At 48.6% G+C, this 22,179-nt stretch overlaps 8 protein-coding genes across 8 annotated transcripts; 3 read left to right on the top strand and 5 right to left on the bottom strand.

The window, feature by feature from the left end:
- Nucleotides 1-1,487: 1,487 nt before the first annotated feature.
- FSUBG_2942 (beta transducin) lies at nt 1,488-3,104 on the bottom strand (the record flags this gene model as incomplete). The annotated part of the gene is made up of 1 exon (XM_036680770.1): nt 1,488-3,104. The coding sequence occupies one exon, from the start codon at nt 3,102-3,104 to the stop codon at nt 1,488-1,490; it is 1,617 nt and encodes a 538-aa protein (XP_036541530.1).
- A 796-nt stretch (nt 3,105-3,900) lies between these two features.
- FSUBG_2941 (multidrug resistant protein) lies at nt 3,901-7,481 on the top strand (the record flags this gene model as incomplete). Its single annotated transcript, XM_036680769.1, has 4 exons — nt 3,901-3,952; nt 4,010-5,383; nt 5,979-6,527; nt 6,580-7,481. 4 exons carry the CDS (start codon nt 3,901-3,903, stop codon nt 7,479-7,481), a joined length of 2,877 nt encoding a protein of 958 aa, XP_036541529.1.
- Nucleotides 7,482-7,661: 180 nt separating this feature from the next.
- Nucleotides 7,662-9,460, bottom strand: FSUBG_2940 (major facilitator superfamily transporter; the record flags this gene model as incomplete). The annotated part of the gene is made up of 8 exons (XM_036680768.1): nt 7,662-8,249; nt 8,296-8,550; nt 8,598-8,657; nt 8,703-8,815; nt 8,870-9,035; nt 9,082-9,140; nt 9,194-9,238; nt 9,292-9,460. 8 exons carry the CDS (start codon nt 9,458-9,460, stop codon nt 7,662-7,664), a joined length of 1,455 nt encoding a protein of 484 aa, XP_036541528.1.
- A 2,128-nt stretch (nt 9,461-11,588) lies between these two features.
- On the top strand, nt 11,589-12,506 carry FSUBG_2939 (efflux pump antibiotic resistance; the record flags this gene model as incomplete). Its single annotated transcript, XM_036680766.1, has 1 exon — nt 11,589-12,506. One exon carries the CDS (start codon nt 11,589-11,591, stop codon nt 12,504-12,506), a length of 918 nt encoding a protein of 305 aa, XP_036541527.1.
- Nucleotides 12,507-12,702: 196 nt separating this feature from the next.
- FSUBG_2938 (lipase 4) lies at nt 12,703-14,040 on the bottom strand (the record flags this gene model as incomplete). Its single annotated transcript, XM_036680765.1, has 1 exon — nt 12,703-14,040. One exon carries the CDS (start codon nt 14,038-14,040, stop codon nt 12,703-12,705), a length of 1,338 nt encoding a protein of 445 aa, XP_036541526.1.
- A 1,361-nt stretch (nt 14,041-15,401) lies between these two features.
- FSUBG_2937 (aldehyde reductase 2) lies at nt 15,402-16,495 on the bottom strand (the record flags this gene model as incomplete). The annotated part of the gene is made up of 2 exons (XM_036680764.1): nt 15,402-15,712; nt 15,769-16,495. The coding sequence occupies 2 exons, from the start codon at nt 16,493-16,495 to the stop codon at nt 15,402-15,404; spliced, it is 1,038 nt and encodes a 345-aa protein (XP_036541525.1).
- A 422-nt stretch (nt 16,496-16,917) lies between these two features.
- FSUBG_2936 (uncharacterized protein) lies at nt 16,918-18,866 on the bottom strand (the record flags this gene model as incomplete). Its single annotated transcript, XM_036680763.1, has 7 exons — nt 16,918-17,112; nt 17,160-17,467; nt 17,516-17,686; nt 18,036-18,086; nt 18,457-18,630; nt 18,678-18,770; nt 18,830-18,866. 7 exons carry the CDS (start codon nt 18,864-18,866, stop codon nt 16,918-16,920), a joined length of 1,029 nt encoding a protein of 342 aa, XP_036541524.1.
- A 2,242-nt stretch (nt 18,867-21,108) lies between these two features.
- Nucleotides 21,109-21,612, top strand: FSUBG_2935 (uncharacterized protein; the record flags this gene model as incomplete). The annotated part of the gene is made up of 1 exon (XM_036680762.1): nt 21,109-21,612. One exon carries the CDS (start codon nt 21,109-21,111, stop codon nt 21,610-21,612), a length of 504 nt encoding a protein of 167 aa, XP_036541523.1.
- Nucleotides 21,613-22,179: the final 567 nt, after the last annotated feature.

Raw genomic sequence — 22,179 nt, 5'->3', positions numbered from 1 at the left:
CTGACACTGTTTTTGTATGTCTTGTCGATCCAGACGACAAAGACAAATCCTTTTCGTGATAGTTGAGCTGGATCATTGGTGCGAAGATGGTTATCCCGTCTAGAGACACTGTGCTGGTTTCATCTGTCACTGTTGCTGGGAGGGTGAGCCAGTTGAGGACAGTCTGTTGCTTCGAGCATGATGCGACTTGTAATGATCCCCTAGAAGCTATGGTTGTGCATGTTTGTGGACCGCCGGGTTGCGCGCAAGTATAGCCACTACTACAGTAAGTCACTGAGTAAAATAACATTTACGAACCGTTCTTACGATGGACAGCATCCTATCACCCTCTCGTCATCTTGTATCGAGAACTGAAAATTGAAGTTTCCCGTCTCAGGACCCGTGGCGGTACACGCTTTTTCGTAGCCCTGAGGGCACTCGAACGCGGGAGAGTAGAAGCCTCAGCCATTCACAGCATTTCCAGCGGATATGGATGACTTTCGTGGTGGCCAACAGTCTGTATCGTCGAGCACGCCTTGCTACGGGCTTCTGTCAGATTAACTTCGACGCGTTAAGGAAATATTGGCCTACCGTGTTATCTTGGTTGTTCCCGCACGTCTGACCTTGCCTAAGTTCTGTCTGCTGATTTAAGCTCTCAGCCACAAGCCGCAACTGTAAATAACACATCTAGCTAACAACTACGCCTTCATGTCGAGCAATCGGTGACTGGCACGGTACATCGATCAGGGTACCTCCACTCTGTTGTGAAAGGACCTAAATTTGTTCGTGCGCTCGGCATGGCGCTCTTCGCACGCGGTATGTCTGTGGAGGATTAAAGAATTGAGACGAGATCCTCAGGTCAAGATTATGGCGAAGGATAAAAGGAATTGACCAAGGATGAGAGAAATCAGAACGGGTCAGCCCATCCGTCACCCCTGTTAATTCCGTCTTACTGCATCACACTTATTTCCTACTGCAGGCTTACTTGCGTCCACCTCATCACTTGCATGGCCAATAAACAGCATTGTTTCTCAGTTCAAGCTTTTCTGCCTAGCAATAACCAGCGAAAACTGTCATCACCACAAGGATCGCAAGGGTGTTGCCGTTCTGGTGAAATTATGGCCCCCAAATGCCGAAAGGATTTGGACAACCTTGCAGATACGGAACCACATGGCTAAGTTATGTTGGCTATGTCGCTCCGCCATTCACAAGGATGTTTGCCAGAAGGCCAATCGCAACAGCGCCTCATCTCCCCATCTCTGGCTTGCCCGTCTCACTGGGCTGATTCGAGGGCTATGCTCGATCCTTCTGCCATTCGTGCAGCTTTCAATATTAGGTGAGCTTCATTCAACACTCGACCAGGGCTATCGAAGTAGGATATTTATCAGTAATCATTAATGTCTTTCGCTAGGGACCCCCTTTTGCGCTTGGTCGCTAGAAAGAGATTAAATTCACCAAGACTAGATCTAAGATATCGTGACGTCGAGGAAGTGAGGCAAACTTGCGGGTCATCCCATGTTTGTAACATTTACTGCGATAGTGTACAAACAACCTGGAGATCGCTGGATAACCCCGAGAGAGAGGTGGAGTCTATGCGCTGCATCACTGGAAGGCAGGCTGATTTCTTGCGGGAGATCATTTCCAGTACCGAGCACGCAGTCCCGCAGCTGATGCAGGTAGTGTTCCTCCCCGTAAGAATCGTAATACCCATCAACACACTCTATTATCTTCCCGTGTCTCCTCTTTTCCGCAGAGCTGTAGATACCCATCCACGGCTTTAGGTTCCCAGAGGTGGAATGTACGGACAAGCCGCAGACAACATAAATTCGAGGAGAAACGAAAGATTTGCCAGTGTCGGTCAGCTGAAAGTTGAGAAAGCCAGTGAACTTTTTACTATTATCTGTGACGAATTCTTGACGTAAAGTGTCCCAGAGATCTGCTGGTTTCGCGGCAAAGGAAGCAAGTTGGATTCCAGGACGGATGTTGAAATTGGCTCCGAGGTTCATGTCAAGAAGCGTCCTTAAGTTCTCGGATCCAAAAGATGTGACGTGCTTGCGAATGAAAATCTTATGGCGTGGACCTGCCCAGAGTAGTGAATCCTGTGTTTCGAACAGCTCGGAAGGACGGCTGCGGACAAAGCCATCAGCCGTCTTGGTAAGATAAACTCCAATCCTTGCTGCTTCGCCACGATCATTCGGTATCATGCACGCAAGGTTCAATAAATACTCCTCATCCTTACTCGCGCCTAGGTATGTCTCCATTCTAAGCCCTTTGTTCGTCATGCTGTATTCATAGCCGTATCTCATTGTCGGTGCGCGTCGCAGATTTCGACAGTGTGCGAACTCGGAGGGAGATCGAGCGAGAATGCCGCGAAATCCCCCAGTCGAATTTACTTTCCATGCAAATATAGAGAGGTCAGTTGTCTCTTTGATGATCTCTTCTTGAAGCCTGCCAAAAGCTTTTGTTCCTTCCCCATACAGCATTGGCATGTTGACACCGAAAATTCCTAGGAGGCAGTATGCGAGATCCTCTATTCTCGTGGTCTCTCGATTCGCTGCCCATGACATGCGCTTTGCAACAGGTATTGTCTCCAGGATAGCGTTGTTTTCCAGAACCGCAATGTCAATGCCGGTGATTTCTGAGATCTTTGTTTGTAGCTTTGCTTTTGTTCCCCGGTACTTCCACATGCTGTCATAGAATTCGAGGTCCCGCGAGGCAATCAGCTCCTGCAATGTCCAGCCCCGGGTAAACCATCGACAAGAAGATAGGCCGTCGAGCTCGTCATCCTGTGGACCACGATGGACGTTCAGATCCTCGAGATAAGCAAAGCAAACTTTTGAGAGCCTGTACCAGTTGAACATAGAGTTTATAGCTTCGGCCAGCTCTGCACTACTCCTCTTATCAACGCAGCAAGTATCGACCCAGACGTATGCAATCCCCCTCTCTTTGGCTAATCTGCAAGTGTGTATGATCTTGACATAGCCTTTCTTGCCCTTTTCCCGGCCCTTCATCATGTCTTCGAATGTGACCTCATCTTCACCCCAAGTATGCGACAGAATTGCATATGGAGTTGATGATATGTTTTTGTCCTCCAGAGTGATCGCCGTTGTATTGATAAGCCACATGATTGCCCTTGCACAAGTTGGAACTGTCCACAAGGCCACAGAAATTGACTTGGCCTTGCTCAAGGTTCGAGTTTCTTGGCAAATTTATTACACCAGTTGTGCATCAGCTTGACCTCAGAAGCGGGGTTGAATCCAGCTGACAGCTGAGGTATTTCAGACCATCGGAAAATAGTCGGCATGATGATGACCAAAGCCCCAGTCCATGGCTGTACCAGTATCAAGCGGCTCTCACACATTTCGACCAACTGTATGAGGAGTTTGGAAGAATTATGACAGTCACATGGCATAATGATCCACGGTAGTATTGATAAGTCAACCGACCTTATATGAAACGATTAGCACTGTCCGATGAGACCTCGTTTCTCCAAGAAGCAAAAAAGAATTCTTGCAGCTCGAGAAACTCATCCTATAGCAGATACGAATCAATCTCACAGGTACTCGATTGTTATAAGATTACAAGCACCGTGGAGGATTACCTACAATGGCAATTCACAGCGACGTCTCTAGCTTCCAAACTTTGCCGCTTTCTAGGCTAGCGCAACCGCGAACTCTTTGTAGCCGAGATGCCTTCATTGGCTCTGTTGAATTAATATGAGGTAACAAGATCGATTCTATGGGTCCGGAATTAGGAAGAATTTTCGGTGGAGAACCAGACTTGGACTAAAGATAAAGTCATAAGAAGCATTCCCCAGAATCTCCATCTCTTGGCTGTTCACTTGGCATTTCTAAATCTGCAAATATTCTGAGCCAAGAGATCTTGCCAAGGTGTTTTCACTTGGCGAATCGACTGAGAGATATGTTTGCTGAAGCAGAGAGGTCTGAGTTTGCTCGTAGCAATGAGTCGTCAGGTATGTTGCATTCAGAGGGGACTGTCAAAGGTGAGATGAAATGCTGATTTGAGATAGACCAACCGATGATCGTCCAGTGGAATGGCCCAAACGACCCAGGAAACCCGTACAACTGGTCCCGCAAGAAGAAATGGTTCGCCGTCGGTCTTGGTCTCTTCGCGACCTTCATCTCAATGATGAACGGGACAATCATCACGACAGCACATGAAGCCATCGGCCAAGACTTCAATGTTAGCGATGAGAACTTTCCGCATTCATACTGGCCAGTTGCCTCGTGGGGACTGGGCGGTGCACTCTTTTCGCTGGTGTTGCTTCCGATCATGGAAGATTTCGGCATGAGACTTGTGTTTCTCGTGGTGTACACCGTCTTTCTGTGTTTTCTTATTCCTGTCGGGGTAGCGCCTAACTACGCGACTTTGATCATCACTCGCTTCTTCAGCGGTGGATGCTGTACTATTCTCGCGAATGCTGTAGCCGGCATTATTGGCAATGTCTTCTCCACAGATCGAGCTCGAACAATTCCAACTGGGTTGTATATCATGATATACCTGAACGCCAGCAGCCTTGGACCCGTTATTGGTGCTGCTATTTTTCAGTATCTGCCCTGGCGATGGATTGGCTACATCGAACTCATCTGGACGGGCGTTTTCTTCCCGATTTTCATCCTGGCGATGCCTGAGACGCGTGGATCAGCGATATTGACTGCCAGAGCGAAGAAATTGAGGAAGCAAGGCAAGAGCGCCTACAGCCAGAAGGAACTTGAGTCGAAGTCGATTCTTCACGATATCTGGACGAGTATTCAGCGACCAGTTTACATGCTTTGCACTGAGTCGGTTGTGTTCATCTCCACTGTCTGGACTGCCTTCAGCTTGGGAGTGATTTACGTTTTCACCCAATCTGTTGAGCAAGTCTTCACTGCTCTGTACGGATGGAACGCCATTGAAGCCGGCTACGTCCAAGCTGCCATCGTCATCGGAGAGATTCTCGGCTTTGGTCTCTGTGTCTTGACAAACAATTGGTACTACGCTTCTGCGTCTCGCAACAAAGAAGCCCCAGGTACACCCATCCCCGAAGCTCGACTCTACGCTGCCGTCATCGGAGGTTTCATTGGCGTCACAGGCGGAATGTTTGTCTACGCTTGGACGAGCTATTCCTCAGTGCACTGGATCGGGCCTGCGATTGGGCTTATGCTCGTTGGACTTGGCACCGAGGCTGTTGTTGTGAGCATCGCGAACTATCTAATTGATGCTTATAGCAACTATGCCGGGAGCGCTATTGGAGCTACAGTGTTGGGCGAGAACTTGGGCGTTGCGTTTTTGCCGCTTGCTTCGAGCAGTATGTATACGAACTTGGGCTTTCACTGGGCTAGTTCGCTGTTGGGATTCATCTCGTTGGTGTTGGCGGCTGCGCCTATTGGAGTGTTTATCTGGGGTAAGGAGATAAGAGCGAGAAGTCCGTTCATGAAATCGGCGATGTCGAAGCCTATGGAGTTTGCGATCTCAGCCTCCGAGTGACGGAATTAAGAATAAAAAGGCCGAATACTAGATTGAAAATAGAGTGAATAATACTTCTCTCTAATTTAATATTATCTTCTGGGTTAATATGGTATGACCTCAGAGAGATTCAAGGTATTCCGATGGTATAAAATCGTGAATCTCTTTGACCTGCCAATTTCAGTAGCATGACTGCTTTGTCTCGGATCAGTCGGGTTCTTTTGTCCTTGGCCCCAAATCCTTCTCACGTTGAGTCATTCAACCCCAACATTTGCAAGGTTTGAGCAAGCCACTTTCTCTCACATTGGCTCGCTTGGTGATGGACATAACGCCGCTAATTTGCCGATCTGATAAGCAGGATCTGATAGCCAGACATCACGACCGATACCTCCGCTATCGCCGTAAGCACTACCATCGTAGGGGGAATTGGCCTCCGACCGTGAACTTTGCGTGTGGTGCGGGGTATAAGTACCTTTTCGTGGGTAACTCATCTTCAATCGAACATGCTCATGCTATTCTGAAGATGACTACAGACGTGAAAGAACCTGTTCTTGACACTGAGCTTGGTGTACTCAACAGTACCCGAGCAGATCCATACCTCGTCGCTTTCAATGAACTCGACAGCGATAACCCCAAGAACTGGCCCGAAAAGCGAAAATGGGCTGTGACAAACGTCCTGTCCATCACAGGCTTCAACCGCATCCTCGTGTCAACAGTAATGGCACCCGCCCTCTCCGTCATCGCCAAAGACCTCGACATGACAGCGACTCAATCCGTCATGGCACTGAGCATATACCTTTTGGCAACTGCCTTTGGCCCTCTTGTCATTGGTCCCCTGTCTGAGGTCTATGGACGCAAGACAATTCTTCACGTCTCCAATATTTGGTTCCTTGTATGGAATCTCGCGTGCGGGTTCGCTAACTCGAAAGAGATGCTTATCGGCACCCGGTTCCTCGCTGGTTTTGGCGCAAGTGCTGTTTATGCTCTTGGAGGTGGTGTTCTAGGCGATATCTGGCGTCCTGACCAGCGTGGAAAGTCCCTTGGATGGTATTCTGTCATTCCTCTCATCGGCGCCGCAACCGGTAAGTCTAACCCAGATTCCTATGAGCATCACGTTACTAACCCTTACTTGAGGCCCCGTCATTGGAGGCTTCATGACTGATCGGGTTTCTTGGCGATGGATGTTTTGGTCTACTTCCATGTTCCAAGTCGCAATGGCTACTATCTCATTCACCACGTTCCGCGAGACATATGCGCCCGCAATTCTGAAGAAGCGGGCTAAGAAATTGCGCAAGGAGACGGGCCAGCCGTATTACACCTACACTGAGCGCACGCAAGAGGGACATACTTTGAGAAAGGTCCTGACCCAAGCGATGACCCGTCCTCTTCGTCTTCTCGCCTTCCATCCCATCATCCAAGTCGCAGCTGTTATCTCTGCTATCGGCTATGGTCTTTTATACATCGTCCTCTCAAGTTTCGCAGAGGTTTGGACCGCGCAATATGGGCAATCTGTTGAGATAAGTGGTCTACACTATATCTCTTGTGCACTGGGTGAACTTGCAGCATCACAAGTCGGTGCTCCATTGATGGACTACTGGTTTCGCAGAACCGAGCGTCGCAATGGTCAGCATTTGCCAGAGAACAGAGTCCCCCTCATGGCAATGGGTGCATTCATCGCGCCTATTGGCTTCATCATCTACGGCTGGTGCGCTGAGTTCAGAGTTCATTGGGCATGGGTCGATGTAGCCATGTTCATTACCTGTTTCGGTATGCAGATCTCCGGTATGCCGTTACAAGCGTACATGATCGATGCTTATCCGGATCATACGTCGAGCGCTATCGCGGCGGAGCAGTTTCCTCGCAGCTTGGCTGCTTTCCTGTTTCCGCTTTTCACGCCAAAGATGTATGCAGCTCTTGGGTATGGATGGGGTAACAGTGCTATGGCGTTTGCCGAGTTGGCGCTTGAGTTGGCTGCGCCGTTGTTGTTGTGGAAGGTTGGGGCTAGCCTTCGAGCGAGGGCAACGTCAAGTCTGTAGCAGAGTCTGTGGAACAAGTGGCTCGGTGCAGAGGAGGTATTACTATAGTCGACTAATAGTTGTTGGTATTTGGTACTGTCAATTCGCATACTTTTTGTCTGGTCATTATTACAGCCATGAACCCTTCTTGAAGCCAACAGCCGCCATGTTCCAAGTTATTATCCTGCCTCTCAGCTAGAATTAATACTCAAACCTCCAACGGGGATCAGTGTCACCTCTCCAGTCCTCCACCTCTCCAACGTGCTTAATCTCCTCACTCACCGCCGCCCGAGCATCGTTCTGCTTCTTCAACCTCCAGCCAAGTATACTCACAACCACAATATTAGCAACAAGATACCCCAACGCCATGGAGTGCCCAACCACAAATCGCGGCCCATCTCCAGATCGATACAGCTGTGTCCCCATGACCGCACCAAGGTTTCCAATACTAATCTGCATAGCATTCGCAATAGCACGCTTCGTCTGTCCAGATACGTTTATGGCGGGCCAGCTGAGGACGAGAGCAGTGGCGGGGTAGATTCCGGCTGCAGCGAAGAACGTACCGACGTATGATACTCCTGGTCTCGCGGTGGGGTTCGTGTTGGCGAGAAGGATGATGTAGCCAATTGCTGCGACGCCAGCTGAGCCGGCGATGAAGACAGCGCGCTTGGCGAGTTTCTCAGAGGCAATGGCAACACCGAGAGTTGTGAGGAATGCGACAGCGTATGGCGGGATTGTCAGCAGCTGCGCGACCGCTGCTTTGTATCCAAGGTCCTTGATAATGGTGGGCTAATGCCGTTAGTAAGACTTCTAATTCGAGACAATGGTGACTTACCAAAAAAAGCGAAAGAGTGTACAGTGGTAGACTCATGGTGTGAAAGCCCAGACCGTAGAGCCAGCAGCTTGGGTCGCTGAAAGCCTCGCGAACAGCAGCCCAGCTAAACTTCTCTTCGCGAATGGCATCACTGTCTGCATGCAGGCGCTCATGGATGAAGGAGCGCTCCGATTTTGTGAGGAACTTTGATGTGTCGGGATAGTTCTCGATGAACCAGTATGCCGCGACGGCGACTATTACTGTCGCGATACCTTCCTGCTTATCGTTAGCTCGGCCTGGGGAATGTTGGCGTAACGGCTCACCAAGATGAAGATCCATCGCCAACCATTATCCCAGACGACTCCTGCCATCTTACCAATGCCCTGCTCTCATCAGTACAGCTTCATGGATGAAGCAAATTGACTTACATATGCCAAGATGCCACCAAACGCTCCAGCTAGTGATGCAGCGCTGAAAAAGAGCGAAATACGATATTGTCGCTCACGACGTTTGTACCACATCGAGAAATAGTACACGACACCTACTCCTCATCAATACGACCATTCCAGATAGCAGCCCTTACGAGTGAACCCACCAGGAAACAATCCGCTCTCAGTCACACCCAGGAAGAATCGAGCGATGAAGAAACCCGTCTTGTTCTGCACGATACCGAGAAGAGTCGCCACAATACCCCAGGCCACAGTGAGCGTTGGCAGCCAAAGCCGGGGTGTAGTTCGCTTGAGAATAATGTTGCAGGGGATCTGGGACTGTCAGATGCATACACGGAGACAGTAATGAGCAACGAACCTCGAAGAGGACATAACCGATAAAGTATAGCGTCAAGCCAGTGAGATACTCATTACCCGCTGTCAAATGTTAAAATCCAGTTTCCTGGCAAAAAGGGATCTGCTGATCTTACACATATGGAGATCATCAATCATTCCCTCGATACGGGCATTGCCAACTGTCCGTTTATGTCAGCTTGATATCACGCCGTTCTCTTGCAATCGTCCATACCATTGCTGCGGTCCAAGAACGACAGCAGATACAAGATTCCGACTGCTGGTAAAAGCTTCAAGTCAAGTTTGCGGAGCAGTGCCTTCTCATTTATTGGCGAGCTCGAGTCGATGGTGCCAGCCTCATCGCTAAGGTCCGGCGGCGAATCGTTCTTCAGGTCTGCGGCCATCGTGTAGAATCGCGCCTCGAGATTCGATGGAACAGAGTGTCAGAAGCTTCAAATCTTTGTGGGACATGTCCATTAAGTATGCTAATGGGTTGAGAATGGTGTCCCCCTCTAGTAATATTGCACCATACGTCCCTTGTCCGGATCTTCATGAGGTTTCATCCATTTCAACTTGTCATTTCGATGCAACGCTGATACTGGTACTTCCACAACCGCGGAGAATACTACCTGATCAAAAGTACCCCAGATAAGATCTGCATCAACTGTTACCCTTTCTACAATTAAGAGCGATGCACGGGGAGATAGAGTACACTGATGGATGCACAATCTAGATGCATCGAACGGAGCATTTTCCCCAAACGACCCAAACATGACGTTGACGCGTAGAATGAACCACTGCCGGCACTTTATCGCTTCCATGACATCATGATTTTGGTGAAGGGTTTGTTTTGAGATGAGAAGTTAATATGTCGCCATGTTAGTAGCCTCTGTCGTGATCTCAAATGAGCCAATGGGAGCATTTGTGAGAACGGCGTGGCTTACCCACTTGGGGTAGCGTGGGGAACCATGGACGTGGGACTGCAGTGGAATATCGCACTGCAGTATCCGTAAAGACCTTGATAGGTGCATTGAATTGAGCCGATGAGACTGGAGGAGATAGTAAAGCGATCATAAGCGAGATGTTGGGTTAACGCCACTAGCAGCCCCAGAAGTCAATCGGATCTAATGTCTCGTTCTTCCATCAACCTGAGAACACCATTCAACATCCCCTCTATTTCTTATCGCAAAGAGAATCGTAAATAATCAGGTATAGAACGTATGTCCATTCTCATATTGTACTGGAATCAAGCCCGGCCAAGATCTTATGTATCTCAAGCCCTGTGCGTCGAGATCTGTGCTTTGAGCCAGATCATCTTGACAGAAGAGAAGCAGGGAGCACTTATTTATACACCTCTGGAGTCAGTCATCAGGATATCTAGCTTTCCAGCGAAAAGGCAAATATTATGTAACAGTGAGGGCGCCCATCTGTGTTTATTGTTGTTCTTCACCTTTGTGCCCTCGGGGCTGAAGCCTCTGAACCTTATCACGGTGCCTCAAGATCCTACTACCTCATGTTCAAGGATAAATATTACTTCAGATATGCATTTTTGGTTCTTAGCTCTTACCTAAATAATGAATTAGAACGGTACAGTTGCATGTAGTTACTTGTCATGTTGAGATTCCTTGTCCTTCACCTGGCGGTCCCAGCTCGTGATAAGTGATGTGGCGCTAAACATTCAAACAGCGATTTCGTGGAACAGTTTATACGAGGATATTCAACCAATGGGTTTTGAGCATTTTTAAAGGCGTTTGACTTATAGAATCAAGACATCGTGTGATCAACGCCTCTTCGGCTCGTACTACGGATGCTGTTTATATCCGTGCAACATCATCAGAAACAGAGCAGACTAGCCATTATCAGTATATCGAATACTACTCTGTATATTTCAGACTACTATTATACATAAAGCCTCTCCCAGTATTCTAGTAAGAATGAATTGCTACTGCTACGGCAACGAGATGGGAAATGACATTGAAACCTTACATGATAGGCCGAAAGCTTTGTTTGTAATGGGAACAGACCCAGTGTGATACACATCGCGGGGAACGACATTAGGAAACGGTATACAACTCTTGAGGACACGTCTTCATTCAAATGGGGTTTGTAAGTCAGTAGCTGAAGTATCGGGGGATCATGGGGATGACTGTGGCCATAAGATTAAGCTTGAGGCTGCGAATACGGGTAGTGAATGACAACACGATGTCTTTTTCCCCCTATATAGTCTTTTACCCGTAAGCCTCCACGATAACTAATAAATCTTACAGCAAGCCTCAGGGCATTGCAAAGGGGAGGGACCAAGAGGTATATAAAGGGAGATTCGGACGAGGACACGTTCCTACGGAAGTGAGATTTTCGAAGTCTGTTCAAGAATCCATTGCTTACTCATGATTTTGCATACACCCAACTGCTTGTTGACTACACTCCTTAGTTAGCGCCACGCTGTAGTCTTCAGTGTTCACCCACTAGGCTCATCATTGCTTCCGCTCTTTGTATTACTCGGCTTCAACTCCATCCTTTTCACAGGTCGAAATGGCGTCCCTGACCGAGAAAGTGTCCCTTACTAAGGAAGTGTCCCTTACTAAGAAAGGGTCATTTACCAACAAAGCGTCCCTCACCGAGAAAGACAACCCGTCAAAAGACGGCATAAAAATCATTCACGCAGGTTTTTACCGCACAGGAACCGCTTCCATGGCAACAGCATACCGTATCCTAGGCTACAAAGCCCATCACGCTCTACACAACGAATGTCAGGAACCCTGGGGGAAGCTCGAGCAAGCAGCGGAAGCTACCTTTCCTCACCTCCTCCATCTCCCGGACTACACCCACAAGATTCAACGTCCCCCATTCACAAGGGAAGAATGGCATAGTCTATGGGGTGCCTATGATGTGGCCACTGACGTAGCGTCGACTTTTACTTTGGAGCTCATCAAGGCGTATCCCGATGCAAAAGTGGTCATTGTCCAGCGCAAGTTTGAAGACTGGTGGCCGTCCTTCCACTCTCAAATGTTGATCACTATCTTTGAGGCAACTTGGCTTCAGAAGTTCTTATGCTGGCACGTTTTGCGCTTTCGGGCTTTCCATGCCATGAGAAAGATCTTCGCTGGTTTCTTCTCTGTGAATGAGTACACTGTGGCGGCCATTACGCCCGATATTGCGAGAAATAGCTATGAGGCTTTCTATAGGATGGTTCGGGACGCTGTGCCGGAGGACAGACGACTGGAATATTCGCTTGGTGATGGATGGGAACCGCTTTGTGAGTTCCTGGGAAAGGATGTACCAGATGTTGAGTTTCCAAGAGTTAATGATCGGAAACATTTTGATGAGAATGTGGAACGGCTTATGGCGAAGATCATAAGGGATTCGATAGGGGTCCTGGGGCCTTATCTTGCGGTTCTTGTGGTTGTTGTGGTGTTGTATGCCTGGCAAGGGTCATTATCAAAATTATGACAGAGCCATTAGTTCTTCGCCATAAGGCGGCCTGTTCACAGTACTCGCTGGCAGCATGGAAAGTTCCACACTAAAAGTAGTATTAATATATACTGATTGAATGTGATACGATATTATGTAGAGCATCCAATTCATCTCACGCCAGAACTCCGTCATATCAACAACAGATCCGAACATCTTAACTTGTCATAGCCCATCACCACAAATCATAAACCCTCATAGGCATAGCTCTCTTCCTCAACGGAAGAGCAGTACTATTCCTTGTGACATTCTGGACAGTACATCCCTCTGTCTTGTATGCCTTATCATACTGTCCAGTCAAAACAGTAGCCAACCACTGAATTGCCGCAGCAGCATTAAGCGCAAAGTTCTGTGAATGCGTGCCAACAGTGTTTCGTTGATACAAGATATTAGCTCCGACACCGCAGTATCGCTCAATGAGCTTATCTGTGTTGGTAATGGGGCTGATCTCATCGTGTACGCCCTGGTACGCAAAGATGGGCCATTGGGGAACGCCGTGGTAGCCCATTATTCCATCGCGGTTGATGATGCGCTGAACACGAGGGTCGCGGAATAATTTGTCGCCGTCCTTGAAGAAATCGAAGATATCGACTCCCGCAAATTTAGCGCCTGATTCAGCGAGGGTGTAGTTCTCCGCAGCTAGGAAGGCAGTCTTGTTGTTTTTTCCAGACGTCTTCAACTGCGAGAGGACGTACTTCTGCACGTCAGGATACTGACTAGTCAAACCGAGGATAGAGCTTGGTGCAAGGCCAGCAGCGTCTTTGCCGGAAATGGCATTCAAGACAGCAGTGACATTAGGTGTCAAGCCACCAAGTGCAGCACCAACGACTGTGTCTTGAAGGTCAGGTGCATATTGCACAGCAAGTTCAGAAGCCCATTCACTCGCCAATGCGCCACCAGAGTATCCCCACAGCGCAACGCGGGGGTTCGTCGTGTTCAGACCAAGACCAAGAGAGAGAATAGCACGAATTGAGTCAAGAGTTGCATGGCCGGATATGACACCTGCAGTGAACGACGCAAGGGGACCTTCGTAGTCAGGAACGCTGAGAAACACGCCAAGACCTAGAGCAGCGTTGAAAAGCTCGAGACTGCTGACACCAGCTGCGGAGTAAACTGCGTAACTGGGGCTAGCATCCACATCTGCTGAATCGTAGGGAACTTGGTACGAAAGCAGAGCGCTCTGGTTGAACAGCGTTGCAGCACTGCTGTTGGCCCCAAGCTTAGGCACAAAGAGCGTCGTGACGGCCCATGTCGGCTTGTACTGGCTGTCTGTGGTGCGGTACAGAATATTATACGTCGCGGAGCTGTTTCCAGTGATGCGGGTCAAATTGCCCGGTGCAGGGCGTAGACGAAGAACAGTGCCGGGCTCCCTATTCTCATAGCCTTCTGGAGCTGTGTACCATGGATCTTGACTGGGTGGAAGAGGTTCAGAAGAAACAGCTCGCTTGTAAACATGGCCTTGAGCAGCAGCGGCAAGGCCTAGCAAGACAGTGAGGGCACGATGAAGAGCCATTGGGAAGTATGATGTAATTGACCGCCAGTCTAAACCTCCAAGCAATGGCGGGCTACAGTCTTTTTAACTCAATTCCACATCACATTACGTATGCCGCTGAGCCGAGGCTTCCGCCAACCGTGCCCCCCAGAGAAAAACATGGTTTGGGAAAAGGCTTGGGAGATGCCATTTCGATAGTTCACAGCCTAGCTTGGCAATCATGACGCTGAGTGTTTGGTGGCTGGACGAATTAGCTTGTCCGACGTGACCAATTAGAGGAGCTAGAGTCCGTAAGATTGGTCCGGTTTTCCGTTGCAGTTGCGGGGTTGAGGCAAGGGTTGGGGCAGAGTCCGACGGAGGGAAGGGCTTATTATTGTTTCCGAGGATGACGTTGGATGGGGGATGTGTCTTGTGATATTTTGGTGGATGAATGCCTCCTGGACTGTTGCTGGGCGGTGGTTTTGAATGTTTGTCTTGGTGATATCAATTGATATGGTGATGTAGATGAGTGAAGCCACTGTTGAGAGACAGGCGACAAAACGGGGCGTGGAGAAGCCAAGGCTGAGAACCAGAACCTTGGACTAGTCTACACCATCAGCAGAGTCCATCGGCTTCCTTGCCAGTAATGGCGCTGCCCGTTGCGCGCTCGTGCGTTCGTTTGTGCGTTGGCATCGTTAGCTCCATTGTCAAATGCGGGGTTTCAATTCAACGATTCGCATGCCCGATTTGCAACTTGGTCAAAAGAACATGTGCAAATGCAATTGATGTGATGACAGATGAAGAACTGACCCAATGCTTTGGAAGCTTTCATCTTGTAGTATGGATAAGGTTCTAGAGTAATCGGTAAATCCCTCTCTAGCCTCAGTACTCCGTAGAGTTTAATTGATCCCAATGGCACTGTATCATCGATGACGCAATGCGCTCGGTACCCTTGTGGTTGATGCGAGCTTGGTTGTATATAATAAGCCGTAAAGTACGTTAGTGCTATGACCATCTTCAGCACTTTTGGCCAGTTTTTCCGTCAAGAAGTTAGCGTTAGTGACTGTCTTATTCTGTCGCCCTGTCAGCCTACCCGATAGCAGATATTGGATTCTTTGCTCAGGCTACCTTGATGGACACTTCATGCCAACACTTCGTGCTATGACTATAAGAATATCCTGCTCTTAGTTTTTATTTATCCAGAGGAACTATTCAATAGCTTAGTTCTCTCTAAACTCCGCTCATTGAGATATTGCTTTCCTTCATACGATGAACAGTTGTTCACAGTCGCACGCGAGCATTGAAGATCGGTCGAAACCCTGGACACTTCTTTACCTATTCTAAGTTTGTGTCTGGTGTGAAAGTACATTTCCTAAAGCACATACACGGTATCTCTTCAGACTCTACTCAGTCTTCCAGTAGGGGTTCTCGATGGCCTCAGTAATAGTCTGTCTAAGCGGCTTCCAACCATCTTGACTAGCCCACTTCCTCAAGAGAGCGACAGACTCAGATTGATCAGTCGAGAGCTTGAGGTAAAATTTGTCAGGATAGTCAGGGATGAATTCCCTCTGCGGTCGAAGCTCTCGCAGAATGGGCAAGAAATCGTTCCAGTGAGCTTTGTGGCCCCACGTCTGAAGACGCGCATCCTTGACTTTGGGATCAAGAATGGCAGCGACGTGGACAAGGGCAACATCTTGGACATCAACAAAAAAAGCTTAGTAGTTGAATATCAGTTTATAGTTGGGGATTTGGCTGATGAATGGGACCTACCAGTTTGGAACGTGTCAATCATCTCCCTCTTCTCGATAAAGAGAGAATAGATCCAGTTTCCGTATGAAGTGGCATGTCTCTCGTGCAGCGGCTCGCCCAAGATACCAGATGGGCTGACGACATTGGTCACAAAGCGAGGCTTGTTCTCGTCGACGTATTTCCACAGCGCTTGTTCTGCTGCGACCTTGCTTGCAGCGTACACAAGCATTGCACGCGAAGGTTCGTAAGGCGGCGGAGCCCAGGCCTCTTTGACAGCGAACTCATTCCATGAATTGCGGTCGACGACACCGTCTTTGTCAGCTGTAGGGAAGACAGCTGCGACGATGGAGCTGGTAAATGCAAAGCGCGTAACAGAAGATTCTTTGGATGCACTTTCCAGGACAGAGGTTACTCCTGCGACAGTCTGGGGAACGACGTTGTTGGGGTTGGGATCAAAGTCGAGGACACTTGCGATGTGAGCGACGGCCGAGACACCTTTTACTGCCTCGTCAAAAGCTCCAGCAGCCGACAAGTCAGGAACAGTGACCAGCTCATAGGAGCCACTGTCGGCATAAGACTTGAAGTGATCATCTATGAGCCACTGGGCTTTGGTTTGGTCACGGACTGTGCCTCGGACTTTGTAGCCGCGCTGGAGAAGTTGACGGGTGACGTGGCTGGCGACAAAGCCTGTAGCGCCGGTGACAAGGACCCATGAGCCGGTGGGGATGGCAGTTGGAGGTGAAGACATGGTGAAATACTGATGTACTGAATATGAGAAGGTTATGTGAGCTACGAGCTTGAGATGGAAGAGGTCAAGTAGCGTATGGATATATATAGCTTTCCAAGAGTCGACGAGGGACAAAACTCATCGTCGAATGTCATGGCTCATCACTCGAGTTTACAAACCAAAAGATGCTTCATAATGAGGGAAACCGTCTCACCGAAGCCGAAAGAATAGAAATGATCCTGTGAATGGCCTGAACGAATATGTGTTGCTGTCAAATTCTAAGTTTCGGTACTCTCTACCTAAAAAGGAAGTCATAAGGCTTGGCAAAGTGGACACTTATACACTTATAACATTACGAATTAAAGAGAAAGGTACATCTTGTGATTATATGTATTACGGACATAAGCTTACGCAAGGAATTGAATCATATGCTCTATTGTGCCTCACCAGCAGTGGCTGGAGTAATCAATACCCTTTGGTAACCGAAGCCCTGGACTCTCTCGCATCTCAAGGAATCTAAGATACATGCGCTTCAGCAGTCCCGTCCCATCAAGGCACTGCGAACCCCCCGCAGCTTCTATCATGGCAAACACACCCTGAATATGCTGTCTCGCAACAACAGCTTCACCAAAGCTAACCTACTGAAATATCAGCCAAAACTTCTACGCAGCACAAAGAACCTTACCTCATCTAAAGCCATAGCACATGCTTTTGCAATAGTCACCGCGCCAAGAGTCGGTGAGGCGCCACTAACGGCATGGCGTAGTGCTTTGAGGCCATTGTACTTGTACTGTAGTGCGGCTTCCATTAACCCGGAGTTTGGATTGTTGCTGAGAATGTGACGGCATGCGCCGAGGAGGATTATGGAGCAGAGAAGATCACTGTCTGTAATGGCGAGCCCGACCCAATCACGCATTACATGCCCTACATGATCGTTCATCTGGTTGAAAAGACGACATGTCTTGACGTTATATGGAACGACGACACGGATGTCTTTAAAGTGCCGTTAGCGGATAGCTATGAACGAAGGGATGAACATACAATGGTCGAGAAGGAAGGTCTCATGAGACAAGAGTTGTTTCGGAAGAGCGGCAAATGGATCACGGCTATACCCAAGAACCCTGTTCAAAGAAGTACTCTCCGCGTTTCTAGCCATGTCTTCCTGGTGTTTCTGCATTCGTAGTCTTCTCTCCTTGGCATGTCTTTGGCGAACTGCATGGGAGTGAGTTAAGCTCAGGACATGCTGGGGGATAGGCTCAGCTGGGTTAGAGACTGTGACAAATTGAAAGTCTCGCGGCATTTTTTGTTTCTTTGTAACGCTCTTATGATTCATGAGATATAAAGCAAGGAAGTCGAGTTACCGGAGAGAAGAACCTTTACTGAGTTACTAAGCTGAGGTGAAATGCCAAGACTTACAACTTCTTGTTTGGGTTAGTGTGAGTCCTGAGAACTATTGAGCTATTTTTGGCTAGCTGGGGCCAGGAAGGAAAGAAAACTCGAGACCCTAATCATGAGCGATAAAATTACTGGGGCAAGTTTAGCCTCAACTTATTGGACTTACTGCCACGTTTATTTTGACACCCTGCATCAAGGTCTGATGTTTTCTTGCTCCCTGAAGGGGGTCGTAGCCATCTGAACGCACGCTCTTGGGATTATGAGTAACATGGTCAGGCGAAGCTCTACCTAAAGGATGAGGATGTGATACCCATGTTGCACAGGCCCTTGATCACTCCGGAGCTTACGGAGTGTATCGGAGCAGTCTGTTAGTAATTCCGAGTCACATTGCTCAACATTCACAGCGGGCATTATGAATTCTGTTCTGTGCCAACGTTCAATCGTCTCTTGGATATTACATGACTACGTAATCCCAGTGAATAGATTATCTATATCGTACAGTACTTTACATTGAGCCATTGTTCTTTTGCCATTCCTCCATCGATCCACCAACTCTCAGCGTTCTTATACACCGTAGCGAAACTCACGGAACTTCTTCTGGTAGTAATACGTCGCGAGTCCACCCACAGCACCAAGAAGAAGAGGCACAGGAGCTCGGCCACCAGTCTTGATGATTCTAGGCACAGCGGAACCGGTCAAGAGGACACTATTGGCGAGAGCAAGCTCAGATCCGTAGTCCTTGTTGTTCTTGAGGAGATAGCCTGCGCCTTGTGAGTCGTGAGATCAGGCGAGGGAGAGGAGCACGTACCAGCGTAAGCGTATGAGACACCAAGACCGACACCAGCGACGAGAGAAGGAGTTGAGCGAGTTCGGATGTAGCCAGCTGTACCGCCAGCGGCCACTGTGCACAGGTGGTCAATTGGGGTAGAGATCACAGTGAGGGGCCGTAGGGTGACTTACGGAGACCTGCGAGAGTGAATGAAGGGTGCTCGGCCATTTTTGCGACGTCAATGGCGATCAATGATACACTGTAAACAAGCTTTTGTGTTGTGAGGCTTGTCGGCATCAGCGGCATTTGGTGGGCTGATCTTCGAAACTGGTTGACTAATGCATCTGACAGGCCCGGACAAATGTGGTTCCGGAGCGAACGCGGTCGCGTATGAACAACGCGTTATCAAGCATCGTGGTTCTCTGAATGATGAGACTGAAGGAATATCCTCAGTAACACTATCTAAGTGAGATGTATCAGTTGCGATGGTTTCTCAAGACGTTTTGTACCCATTCTAGACCAGTAGCCAACCCTTCCCCGGTCAAGGCGCTCGTAGGCTGAACGCGCTGTAAATTACGCGTTAGCATCAGCTTGTAAGTGCGATGTAAGGCTAGTACTGACGCATTTCGATGGTCTGTAAAGATATTGCTGTATATCGATATATTCAGTCAATTCTGCGACGCTCATGGCTTTCTGTCACACGTCAGCTCACAAGATGACACCTGTCAGGATGCTTCTCTCACCGGATCGTCCTGCTTGTTAGCAAGTACCAAAAACGGCTGTTGCTCAAGCATATCTTCTTTCAACAACCAAACTAATTCCATTTTTGCTTCCTGTAGAGTATCCCTGTCTGCGCTGTCGATCACAAACACAACGGCCTGTAGTCTGGACATGAAACTTCTCCAGCAAGGTCTCCAGTGCGGATTTCCAGCGTAGTCGAAGAGTTTGAACTCTTGGTTTCCCTGAAACACGCGAGTGATCTCGACAGCTGTTGATGTCAGTATTATAACTTCAATTGCCGACAAAAGGAGACCCACTCTCGACGATGGCGTCACCGACTCTGAGTTGCCGCTTAATTTATTCACGATGGTTGTTTTTCCTGCTGAACGAAGACCTATCAAGCCAACTGTGATTGGGGACGGGGCCCAGAACCGCGAGATTGTGGCGCCCATGTTGCTTTTCTTGGCTGCTGGAGAGTGTTGCGCCTTTTAGGATGGAGTATTGTTTTGTCGTGGGGGAAGCTGTGCGTTTTATGAATTCGTTGCAGGGCTGAGCAGGCATCAGCGGGGACTAATAAGTAAGCGCTACTCTTGACAGCTCACCTACTTTGGCTGCTTGTGATCTGGCCAGATCTTGTGCCCAAAAGCCTTATCTCGATGAGAAAGATTGTGTCGAGCCAGGAGCTGATTGGGGATCGCAATACTATGGCCATACTGTTCAGATCGTCTACACGTCCATGGGATAAATGGCTATGTCTATGAAATTTGTGCTGTAGATTCTTCTCAAAATTAATATCCAAAGAGACTTCTATATAGCAGTGGCTTCCAGCAAAACCGGCAGTTGAAACAGCCCTTGAGGCCCTAACATTCCCCGAGACTGTGAAGTGATCCTGACGGCCAGGTTTCCTAAACAAGAAGTTCAAAATCGTTCCAAGCAAAATTAGAAGCCAATGTTTTCCGACAAGGGTTTCCGATCTTGTAAGGTTGCTTGGCGCGATCATTACTGTTCCTTGACTGAACGGGGAAAAGGGTTACGAAGTTGGACATCCTACACACGAAGTAACGGCGAGACACAATACAAAGGGGAAGAAGGTGAGAAAATTAACGAATGAACATCAGTAACTAAATGCTTCCTGCAACCCTGTATGTTTGCGCTTTCCAGAGTCGTGTTACGTGGTCGAAGGGGGATGGTCGACGCGGGAGGCCGACCGCAACAACTTGAATCACCAATAGGCGCTGCTAGTTCGAAACAAACAGTGTCTAGTAGAAGCAGTTCTTAAAAGGGCTCTTTGCCAATCGTGTTTAGGGACAAACAGTACTTACTAGAATGTCACTTGAGTTAATGATGGTTTAACCGGGGAGCTTTTCAAGGCAGTACTTGGTCGCTCAGAGAGTCGATGATAAGTAGTACGTGGCGCTTCGAGTTCTTCCGAGCTGCAACTGTTTGCCAGTAGGAAGTATCCGCGATTAGCGTTGGCACTGGCAAACAGATGCGCGGCAGTGCATGGTGTTTACTCTTTCGTCATTTATGCAAGGTGCAGTGCCCCTCCCTTTCCCTTTCCATCTCCTCTCTCCTCTTCCCCCTCTCTCCCCCCTCTCAAGATTCTCCTCCTTCACTTCTCATCTCAACCTTACTGGCGATCTCAATACGACAACTGGTACTAGGTAAGTCGCGCGGTATAGCTTTATCTTCTAAGCGACATGAGTGCTAACTAACTCGCAACCCAGAAACAACCAGCGATTGATCCATCATGCCAGGCAAGAGAGCAAAGAAGCCGCCGCGCTCGTGGTCCATGTTCCCTGATCTCCACGACCAAGTCGCCGACAAACTTGAAGAAGATCAGCTCGACTATACCTTCTTCGAAAAGGACGAGGATATTGGCACTATCCGCACTTACGACACCAACATCATCGGGCGGTTCGTATGCCACAACGACAAATGTGACTCTCGTGGCTGGAAGAGCATGGTCGTTGCCATCACGATCCGCGAGTACTCCCGCAACCGCTACAATGTCCGCGTGTACCACCAGCGATGCGTCGAATGCAACAACCTGAGCAAGCCGAAGCTCAAAGAAGAGACTTATATCGACAGAGTCACGTACCGTATCAAGAAGTGGAATGGAGTTGAGGTCGAGAGACCCATATACTCTGACAAGTCCAGGGCGCCTCACGAAGAAGATTACTGCGAGGGATGCAAGAACGGACACTGCAAGAAAGGAAGACAGAACGACGAGGACTATATGCATTTTGCTTGAGTTACTTGGCGGTATACGTTGGCTTTGGACAAGAAAGACATCTAGGATATGTCATGTCCGGCACTCCTTGTAGCGAGGGTAAGGTTCGCCAACTTCAATTGATTGAACCAACTCTTGATTCATCTACGATTCCCCGTGACTTTGTATGGGGCGCACTTCAAGCTTAGACAAGTAAACAATTAATGGGCTGTGGCGACACGGTGAAATGTTCCATCCGGTTGAGAGAGGGGGTCCTTCATCGGTGGTCGTTCACTTGACCTCACCAGGAAAACCTTACAACCAAACAGGCACAGAGAAGGCCACATCATTTCATCTCAGATTTTACATTCCATTCAACGTTTTTCACAAACAAGTCCCTGCCTGTCTCTTCGACGCAGTTTGCCTCGCGCTGAGTTCGACTCCACAACCAACCCAATAGCCAAATCATCAGTCAGCCGCAACAGACATCCTAAACAACCAACAGGACAAGCAAAAGATAAGGCAGATCAAATCACAAAAAAGGCAAAAAACATACAACAGCGGGGATTCGCTGGTCGTCACCGACCCAACTACTAATCCGCCCCTTGC

The sequence above is a fragment of the Fusarium subglutinans genome (assembly GCF_013396075.1).
Source record: "Fusarium subglutinans strain NRRL 66333 chromosome Unknown NRRL66333_c0000026, whole genome shotgun sequence".
NCBI lineage: Eukaryota > Fungi > Ascomycota > Sordariomycetes > Hypocreales > Nectriaceae > Fusarium > Fusarium subglutinans.
This window is presented reverse-complemented; position numbering and strand designations above follow the sequence as displayed.